This window comes from Staurois parvus, unplaced genomic scaffold, assembly GCF_062004578.1.
Source record: "Staurois parvus isolate SC_StPar_1 unplaced genomic scaffold, SC_StPar_1.0 ptg000287l, whole genome shotgun sequence".
NCBI lineage: Eukaryota > Metazoa > Chordata > Amphibia > Anura > Ranidae > Staurois > Staurois parvus.
Window position 1 is genome coordinate 12,602,855 of NW_028318083.1, and position 10,962 is coordinate 12,613,816.

The 10,962-nt window shown below is 37.3% G+C and overlaps 1 protein-coding gene across 1 annotated transcript; it reads left to right on the forward strand.

The window, feature by feature from the left end:
* Window positions 1-5,225: 5,225 nt before the first annotated feature.
* Window positions 5,226-10,102, forward strand: PRL (prolactin). The gene is made up of 5 exons (XM_089682157.1): window positions 5,226-5,274; window positions 5,794-5,975; window positions 8,614-8,721; window positions 9,124-9,303; window positions 9,727-10,102. Exons 1-5 carry the CDS (start codon window positions 5,244-5,246, stop codon window positions 9,913-9,915), a joined length of 690 nt encoding a protein of 229 aa, XP_089538283.1. The 5' UTR covers window positions 5,226-5,243; the 3' UTR covers window positions 9,916-10,102.
* The last annotated feature ends 860 nt before the right edge of the window (window positions 10,103-10,962 follow it).

Here is a 10,962-nt window from a genome sequence, read left to right on the forward strand (position 1 = left end):
CAATTGCGCGGTCAAACAACACTGTGCCCATATGAAATTTTTATCATTTTTTTTGTGACAGATAGAGCTTTATTTTGGTGGTATTTAATCACCTCTGGGATTTTTATTTTTTCTTAAACAAACCAAAAACCACTGAAAATTTTGAAAAAAAAATGTTTTTTCTTAGTTTTTGTTATAACATTTTGTAAATAAGTGATTTTTCTCCTTCACTGATGTGCACTAATGAGGCTGCAGTGATTGGCACTGATAGGCTGCACTGATGGACACTGATAGGTGGCACTGATGAGGAGGCACTGGTAGGTGGCACTGATGGGCATTGACAGGCATCACTGATGGGCACTGAAAGGCAGCACTAATACATGGCACTGATATATGGCACCGTTAGGCGGCACTGACTGGCACTGATAGGCGGCACTGACTGGCACTGATAGGTGGAACTGATGCACACTGATAGGCGGCACTGACTGGCATTGATAGGCGGCACTGACTGGCACTGATAGGTGGCACTGATTGGCAGCAATGATAGGTGGCACTGATTGGCATTGATAGGTGGCACTGACTGGCACTGATGATGACACTGAAAGGCAGCTCAGATGGGCACTGATATGTGGCATTGATGTGCACTGGTATGCGGCATTGATGTGGCACTGATATGCACTGGCACTTGGCACTGATCGGCACTGACAGCTGGCACTGATGGGCTTTGACAGGTGGCACTGCTGGGGCTACACTGATCATCAGGGCACACTGATCATCAGTGCCCTGATGATCAGTGTACATGTCCCCTCCGCGGAAAGCCGATTACCGGCTCTCCTCTCCTCTCGAGCTGTCAGCGTGACAGCTCGAGAGGAAAGAAATGCCGATAACCGGCATTTCTGTGTTTACATGTGATCAGCTGTGATTGGACACAGCTGATCACATGACCGAGCCGACATCTTCTACTCTTTCCGTGATCGGTGATCCGCTGTATCCGAGGGACACAGCACACCGCCGATCGCCGCGCTGCTCGCTCCTTGAGCCGCACATGCACGGTGAGAATGGGAGGACGCGTCATATGACGTCCTCTCAGAACGAGAGAACCACCTTGCACTCGTCATTAGACTATATGGCGGGCGGGAGGTGGTTAACTGAACAAACTAAAGTTCGAAGTTGATTGGTTACCATGCACAGCTGCACCAGATTTTGCACTCTCCAGTTTTACTAAATCAACCCCTATATGACAGAAAGTGTGTTAACTACAGGACACCCCCATCCTCTTCTCCATAACCCAAATCATTTTATTTGATTTTAACCTTATAACCATTCTAACAGCTTTAGCAAGACAATAACACATTTCCTGACTATCTACTTGCTGCTTATGGGAAAAAAGCATCACATAAACTGTAACCATTATTACTTATCTTACTTTTTTTTACTGTTTTAGAATTTGTTAGGTGCATACATTTTTAGTACTAAACTAATTTTTTTTATGATGTAATTGTCCTAGAATAAAAATCAGCTTACAGCATTTAATTGTTCTTCTTCCCTATTAATCTAAATGTTATTAGTAGTTAAAACATTCATTAAAAGTATGTTATGATTAAACAGGTCTGAGGAGATGATGGATTAATCTATCGTAATGGAATATATTCTCACAGATGGTTTACAATATGACAAGAACTGTTAAGCCTGTCATTTTGAAAACCCGACCCAAGAACACACAGTACGTCTTATTAATTGAGAAATGATTGCCCTTTTGACTCACACACATTTCACATTAAATGGCAATGTTTCAAGCATCATAACTACGTATATCACATCATTTGAGAATTATTTATTCATTATTTAAATATATCTTATGAGCATAAGCATGTCAGAAGTTAATAAAAATGTATAAGTTTACTCCATTATTTGATGCTTTTTTTCTAAAAGGCAGGATAGAAAATATGGAAGTAAGTAAACAACCAATGGCAAACATTGTAATCATTACTGTAACCTAACCTAGAAGTAATAATTGTGATACTACATCTTTCCACATTAATAATGTTACATTGCAATGAAGAAAATCGAAGGTGGTGGGCATAGCAGCTCTTAGTCATGCTTAGCAGCATCAGATGGTTCATACACAGGTCTGTTTTAACAGAAATAAGTTTGTAGCATTCTAGGATTTCAAATGAGCAATAGTGAGAGATAGTTTAGGAGATTTTGAATTTCCAGCTTGTTTCAAATTCTTTTGCAGTGAAAAATCTCTCCACTGTTGTTTAAAGTTCAAATGACTGGAAACAATGATAACATGCGGACACCTATCGTGTGAAATGCATTGAGGCTTGAGCCATAATCATCACTTCCGGTTTGTCCCCTGATGTCACATTTGGCCAGTTGGAACACACGCTGGCCACGAATGCCAGTGGCGGTGTGAGGAAGGGATCCCCCTAGTGAGCTAAATGTGTTGGTGCCCCCCTTTGCCACCTGAACCATGTAAGTGCATACATATAATTTTGTCTTTTGTTTATTAAAAAATTGAGTGAGAAAACGATATGTATGCACTTACATGATATATATACAGTATATATATATATAAAAATGTAACACCGATGCTGTATGTATACATAAAACAATACAAGAATCATAACAGACAATCAAAACATGAATTAACCATAATTAATACAAATTATATAATAAAATAAAATAAACGCAGGTAAGTACAATTTAATATAAAATAAGGAAAAAAGAGATAAAAAGCCAGATGTGGAAAATTTAATAAACGTTAAACTATAAAATAGAAACCGATGATGTAATAAAAATAGATCCACCCCCCCTTAAACTAATACTTTGTTGAATCACCTTTTGATTTTTATTACAGCACTCAGTCTTTTTGGCTATGAGTCTATCAGCATGGCACATCTTAACTTAATATTTGCCTACTATTTCTTGCAAAAACACTCCAAATCCGTCAGATTGCGAGGGCATCTCCTGTGCACAGCCCTCTTCAGATCACTTCACATATTTTCGATTGGATTCAGGTCTGGGCTCTGGCTGGGCCATTGCAAAACTTTAATCTTCTGGTGAAGCCATTCCTTTGTTGATTTGGATGTATGCTTTGGGTCATTGTCGTGCTGAAAGATGAAGTTCTTCATGTTCAGCTTTCTAGCAGAAGCCTGAAGGTTTTGTGCCAATATTGACTGGTATTTGGAACTGTTCATAATTCCCTCTACCTTGACTAAGGCCCCAGATCCAGCTGAAGAAAAACAGCCCCAAAGCATGATGCTGCGACCACCATGCTTCACTGTGGGTATAGTGTCTTTTGGTGATGTGCAGTGTTGTTTTTTTGCGCCAAATATGTCTTTTTAGAATTATGGCCAAAATGTTCAACCTTGGTTTCATCACACAATAACACATTTTCCCACATGCTTTTGGGAGACTTCAGATGTGTTTTTGCAAAATTTAGCCGGGCTTGGATGCTTTTCTTTGTGAGACCAGACCAGTTTTCTTCTTGTCTTTTCATCAATTTTGGAGGGATGTCCAGTTCTTGCTGGTGTTAATGTGCTAGTATTATTAGAAAACATCCAGAACTGTTGTGGAATCCAAATAATGTTATCTAACGGTGCCTCACTTAGTGTGCTTTCTATTTTTACCCAACTTTTCCCTTGTGCATTATATACCCAATCTACTACCCATGATAATATTACTGAATGGCAATATCTCTTAAAATCTGGCATATTTAAGCTTCCATCTAGTTTATCTTTGCACAGGACTTCATATTTTACTCTTGTTTTTTATCTGCCCATATATACCTTAATATTATTTTTGTTAAGATCCCACAGTATGTCATTGGTATATATATCGGGAGCATATTATATTTATACAAAACTTTTGGATTATCACCATTTTCACCAAGTTTATTTTTTCTACCCTGAAGAGTGATCCTCTTGAACTTGCCCTCAACTCATTCTTTATCTCATTTGTTATTGGGATTTAATTTACCTGATATATGTTTTTAAGAAACGAGGTCAGCTTTATTCCTAAATATTTTAATTCTTTTTCCCTCCATGTGAAAGGAAATTCATTTTGTAATACTGTTTTCTCTAACTTTGAGATGCTAATATTTACTTTGAAAGGTTCACTTTTAAGTTTGATAACTCTTTATAATATTTTAATATTCTCAATAAGTTTGGTAATGTTAACCTAGAGTTTACCACATAGAATAACATATTGTCTGCGTACGCTGCAAGTTTGTGTTCCACGTCCCCAGTCCAATTCCTTTAATATCTGTACTATTTCGCACTGTCGCTAGTAACGGCTCTAAAGATAATACAAATAGAAGATATTCCTGCCTAGTTCCGTTATACATTTCAAACACTGATGACAGTAAGTCATTGATCTTTATAGCTGCTGATGGGTAACTATACAGATTTTTATCCACTGCATCATTTTAGGTCCTATCCCTATTGCTTCTAATGTATCCATCATAAATCCCCAGTCTACCCTGCTGAAGGCTTTCTCAGCATCCACGAATAGCACTGGGGACTTCTCTTTTTTAGTCTTCTGCAAAAGGAGCAATGATCTTAGGCCATTATCCCTTCCTTCTCTTCCTGGGGCAAATCCCACCTGGTTTAAGTGTATCCACTCCGCCATTAAATCCTTCATCCTAGTTGCTAATATTTTTAATATTTTGAAATCTGTTTTAATGTTGTGAAAAAAGAACAAAAATTTTAAGATGGCCATACATGGATCAAAACTCAGTAAATGCAGTAAGGACTGGCCAAATTTCAATCTATTTTTGGGGATAGTTGTTGTGGAGACATTGATCTACTGATCGACTTCTGTACATCCACGGATAATTGCCATTCGATCATTGCCTCCGGCTATAGCCAGCAGCACTGATCAGTGTATTCTGATGTGCGTGTAAGTCTCTCCATTGTTAATAGATCATATGCTCTATGATTTCTGCTCATACAGTATATGTATGTTTTACTGGAAGCATTTTGAGTAACTGAATAAATATAAGAAAAATAATTAACTTTTGGAAATGGAACCTTATGGCCCAACACTTTAGCCCACTCATATAATTCTAGTTAAATAAATGTATTGCACTATTTTTATAAAACATTTGTGAATATGAATGAAGCGAAGCAGGCATTTGATGTTTGTAATTATAAGTGTAGAAGATGAATTAAATCATCAAAGGTGTCCAAGTACATAAAAACAGCAAATGTTGAGCACAAAGACAAGTCAGTCTACTCCTGGGCATAGCGTGCTCCACAATGATTGATCTGATGGCCATATCACTTAAAGGTATCTTTTATTTCATGCATTGCTATCTATTTCTACATTTACAAGAATTGTTACCCTAATGCTTAAAATTACTTGAAACATAATGTCTAATTTCATACTCAATACTTTTCATTTATTTGTTAGGAAATACATAAAATGAGGCTATCTTGATCACAGGCTAGAATTCTATTTGATGTATATTCAGCGCATATGCTTTTTAAAAATATCAAAACCAAGCTTGAACATATTTTTTCATTTAGTTTTTAGACATGTTTATGAAATACGTTTTATCAATAATGGCAGCTGTCACAGTGCTTTGTACATAAAACATGTGTATGTAAATTTCTAGGACATTATTTGACAAATATATATTTTAAGATGGAGATTCATGAAAATGATTCATGTTGCAATAAAGCCAGCACGTCAAGTTCACTGTAAAAAGAACTAATTTTCTTTGCTACTTCAAAGTTGTCTCTTTTCCCTAATCTTTTCTTTTGTTCATTTATTTATACAATGATTCTTTTCTGTTTGTTTTCTAAGGTGTGATGATGGTAATGTTAGCAGGATCCAGCATATTACTAGAAGGAAATGGGGTGACATCACAACCAATATGCCCAAATGGGGGCACAAACTGTCAAATACCCACTTCTGCTCTCTTTGACCGTGCCGTAAAACTTTCACATTATATCCATTCTCTTTCTTCAGAAATGTTTAATGAGTTTGTAAGTATAGCTATAACATATTTATTTTCTGGCAAAAAATGACTACATACCTACAATATTTGTTAATTTACATTTTCAGACCACTTAGATTTGGTTTCCAAATATGAGATTTTTAGCTTTTGATGGTATATAGCAGATTTTATTTTAACGGCATCCATAGAAACTTTCTTTAGAAGACACTAAAAGGTTTGTTTTGAGTTGGTGAATGTATAAGAGGTGGAGACAGTGGTAAAGTTTTTTTCAGCAATTCCACACTTGGATGGCTTAGAAGCTTCTTTAAAAGTGACTCCTATCCTCCACATTTCTTCTACTTCTAACGTGAACATATCTACCTGTAGAGATGTCTAAATTAGCATGTTAATGTCTAAGCAATGTGACATCCTCCTTAGCCACAACACCTGCAGATGATAAAAACAAAAATGGCAATGATTCAGGAAAACATGGGGGAGATGAATTTTAAAAAGAAGTTAAAGCTCAGCACCTGTGTTGCTGTTCCTTTAAAGAAAACGGGACTACTTCAAAGGTATTCCTATTCCGTTTATTCATTTCTTTATATATATTTCTCAGGTTTGGGGGCAGATAACTCAGAGATAGAGCCCACATAGAGACAGGGTTCAGGACATAGAGACCTTAGTACAGCAATGTGGCTTCACAGAAAACAGGCACCAAATCTGGTAGTAAAGGCAAACGTAATATATCGTCACCCAATTTTATTGGTAACAAGGCAAACATAAAATTGATTGACGATGGTAATAACACTAGTTTACAAAGTGAATAACAGTAAGGATTAGGCATAAGATGACATTTGGCATCCAGATCCACATAAACAGTTGCAAGGCCACCTCAAGTGCAGCAGTGAGCAGTTGTAAAGTTTAATCTATCAAGTGCTGGAACTATACCACCACAGCTTATTTATGGTGGTGATGCTAGTCCTAGACTGACTGGACATACAGGGGTTTATTTACTAAAGCTGGAGAGTGCAAAATCAGACTCACTTCTGCATAGAAACCAATCAGCTTCCAGGTTTCATTGCCAAAGCTTCATTGAACAAGCTGAGGTTAGAAGCTGATTGGTTTCTATGCAGAAGGGAGTCTGATTTTGGACTCTCCAGCTTTAGTAAATAAACCCCACCCTGTCCAAAAGACAAAGGATGATGGTAGAGGAGGTGACAAGGGAAAAAAGGGGACTTGCTGAATATAGCACAGGAGGATCAGTCCTTTGAGATGTTCTTTTAGCTATTGTGCAGGCCCTTTAAGAACACTGGTGCACTTAACGACAGTCCCAGTAACCTGCATGCAGTATAGGTATGGTATAGTTTCACCTCGGGTACAAGGTAGACATTGTTCAGATGTGGTAAAGATGCAGTATAATGTGGTATAAGGTTGGTATAGGTACAGTCTATTTTTGAAATAAGAGCGGAAGAGAGTTCAGTATGGGTGTGGTTTCGTTTGGTTATACTTGGTATCCTGCTCTGGCTCAGTCCCTGCAAGCAGTTTTATAGCCCACTCACCAAACCCTGAAATGCCGTGGTGACGTCTTGCTGTAGAAGGGGGACCCTCTTGGTTTCTCTGCAAAAGCCTCCAGTGATCAGCTGTGGGAAGCAGAAAGTGAGTGGATGCTCCAGTCTCCCTGTGGCAGCAGTGCAGATACTGTGATGTGGGATGGGCTGCGCTATCTCTGGGTGTCCTCATTCCCAGTCTCAGGCTTGGCTCTCAGCTTGTATTGTCTCCCACGGGCAAGTGACTATCCAGAGGTGCTCTCTCTCTCTCCCCTAGCACCAAGAGAAAGCGCTTACCCCAGGGCAGTTTAGTACAAATCATCTCTATACTCCTTTTATTGCACATTGCTTGTTGGGATATATAGTGTAAGGAGTCCATTTGCCCCATTATATGGTTGCCATCTTAAACTACAAATGCCAGAAGTCTCAGTCTTCTGCATAGAAGTCAATGGGCCTGCTTGGGTTTAGACCTCCCCCTGCTGGCCTGAGGAGAATGGGGCAGCTTGGCATCAGTATTTGAGTAGAGAGAGAGAAGAATAAAAGGTAATGTCTCTTTCTCCATATTGCTGTAGAACCTAGCTACACATGTATTTGCAAATGTATGCAACAAAAAAAACTAAAAGTTGAAACAGCTTAATAAGTCTTTTTTTGGGCTGACTAGCGGTTCTGATGAGTTTTATAAAACACATCTTTAAGCAATAAAAAATGAGCAAGTAATTATGCAGGTAAATTAACACAGAGGCCACATACAATGCAATTAAAGTTTGCACTGCTATTAGCATATAAGGAGATTATACATAATGTGTAATTACTATAGTGGATCTGTTTACATTTTGAGGCTGGCAAATATTTATTATTAACTAACAGAAGGAAGTTATTTTGAGGAGGAGTGACATTAGTGAATACGAGAAGCTTTACAAAGCAGATGGATTGCCAAGAAAAGCTTAAAAATTAAAATGCGGAGGACAGTCCTATTGGAGGGGATAAACAATTCTAAAGGAAAAGCATAACAAAAGAGAACTCTAGAGTTGGCCTCCTTCCCCAAACATCATTTCAGTGTGTGAATGTTTCTTCTTGAGAGAATTAGCACAGACTAAAACATGTTTTGGTACAAATTAACCTTACATTCCTATATGGCAGGATGAGCGCTTTACTCCAGGTCGTAGGTTTCTAGCAAAATCTGGAATAAGCTGCCATACTTCTTCTCTGAATACTCCAGAAGACAAAGAGCAAGCCCGACAGATACAAGTAAGTGCTTTTTTCAAATGTTTCAAATGAATGGCAATTAAGTGAAAAAATGTAAGTGAATATTGTAAGCAATATAAAGTATACTTTCACTTAGTATTTCACAAGAATAACTCAAAACAAGTCCTAAAACAGCATTAAAATCCCTGCAAATGTTTAGCGCATTCCACAGTTCTTAGACACATACATATACAATTGCTTTATTGGTTTAAATTTTCAGTTCTCTATGACATGTTTATTTTTAGATTACAATGTTAACTTGTGTTTTTTTTTAAACTTGATTCCATATTGGTATAAAACAAAAAAAATACCGTATAGCTTAAACTTTCCTACCATTTTACTTGAATATTTAAATCCCTAATAGAAAAAGGCTGATATACTGTAATTTTTGTGCATACACTAAAGCATGAAGATCTGCTGAACTTGGTGCTGAAGGTTCTAAGATCATGGAATGATCCTTTGGTTCACATGGTTTCTGAAGTGCAGGATATCCGGGAGGCGCCAGACACCATCCTTTGGAAAGCTGTAGAGATTGAAGAGCAAACTAAACGTCTACTGGAAGGAATGGAAAGGATTATTGGCAGGGTAAATATGATATTAAAGATACATGTAGTGATTTAGTAGCATAATTCATGGTGTGGCTCATGTTTGCAGAAAAGGGTGTATACTTCCCAAAGTCAGCTACAGTACAGTGATAGACATAATGGAAGTGCAGTAACCAGCTATTTTGACATCTTATTTAGGAGTGCAGTAAATAGATCCTACCGTTTGGAAACCAATGCAAAGTTTATAGATAGACCACTTGTTCCGTATTTTAGACTTTCAAGCTGTTTTAAGTCTCTTCCTCTGTGCTCTTTACACTATAGTCTTTGGTTGTGAGTTGTGTCTACACTAATAGTTCTATAAACTGCTTGTGTGCAGCCTTGATTGCCCATTCAGGCTATATCTTCAAATTTAGAAGTAATTTATATATATTTACAAATAATTAATAAGAACTTTTCCTCTTAGATTCAACCAAGTGACTTAGAAAATGAAATTTACTCACTATGGCCTGGTCCAGCTTCAATACCAGGAGATGAAAACTCACGCCTCTTTGCTTTCTACAATCTACTCCACTGCCTTCGTAGGGATTCTCATAAAATTGACAACTATTTGAAGCTTCTAAAATGCCGTCTTATCCATGATGGAAATTGTTAATCTTTTATTCCTAACTCTCTACAGCAATAAAAATGCATTTCATTTCACACAGCAATGAAAGGAATAAGTCTTTTAGAAAAACATTTGAGAAAATAGTTTTTGTAATAGTTTTATATAGTTTCTAATGAATTGGATTCCTAGTTGTAGCATAAATTCTAATGAAATAAAATGCAAATTGATATACATACATACTGTATGCAGTATATGTTGGTGTGCATTTTCTTTTTTCATACATACCCAGATGAACAATTTAAAATGTGCGCATTATGAAAATGTTAAAAATAGTCTTTTTAATTTATACATATATTTTCATTGATCTTTTAATGTATGCACATTCCCCTTTTGCTTCTCTCTGTAGGGCATGCATGATCTATAATACGTGAATGTTTTTCTCCCCAAGACAAATTGGTAAGACCCCTCTAGACATTAGATGACTCTAGAATGGGTGACAAGCTAAGTCTGTATTGCACTTGCAAACAGCAACAGACAATGACAGCCAAGATACACTAAGGAAAACAGCATTCAGACATCTTTTCCAATCCCTACCATTTCCCTTGTTTTGGCTGGTGCTGGAGGTATCTTCAGCTCACTTCCCTCACACCTAAACAGGAGCATTCCCACAATGCCTCCTTCTGTGTTTAGAGAAGTTATATAAGCTATGGAAATACCTTACAGCGCTGCTCCAAGCTGGAAGTGGAAAGAGAGAAAGGGGTATGGGGGAGGAGGGGAGGAGGAGGTAAGGGAAGGAAAGGGAGAGAAGGTAAAGAATGGGAAAGGAAGATTGTTAAATATTGTAAAACTAACTAAAGAAAATGAAAAATGAAAAGTCCAAGGAAAAAAGATATATATATTCATGATGTAGTAACCAGAAGACTGGTATATGATACTACTCATAGAAATGAGTGACATCCAACCTAAAACGTAATCCTTTCAGCATCTGGGTTTCAAGTTTAAAAATCCAAAAAACGTTTGCAGAAGAGTGAGAAACAATCTCCTTCCCTTGTATTAGAATCTATGCGCTCTATAATCTGTACTTTTAGAGATTTA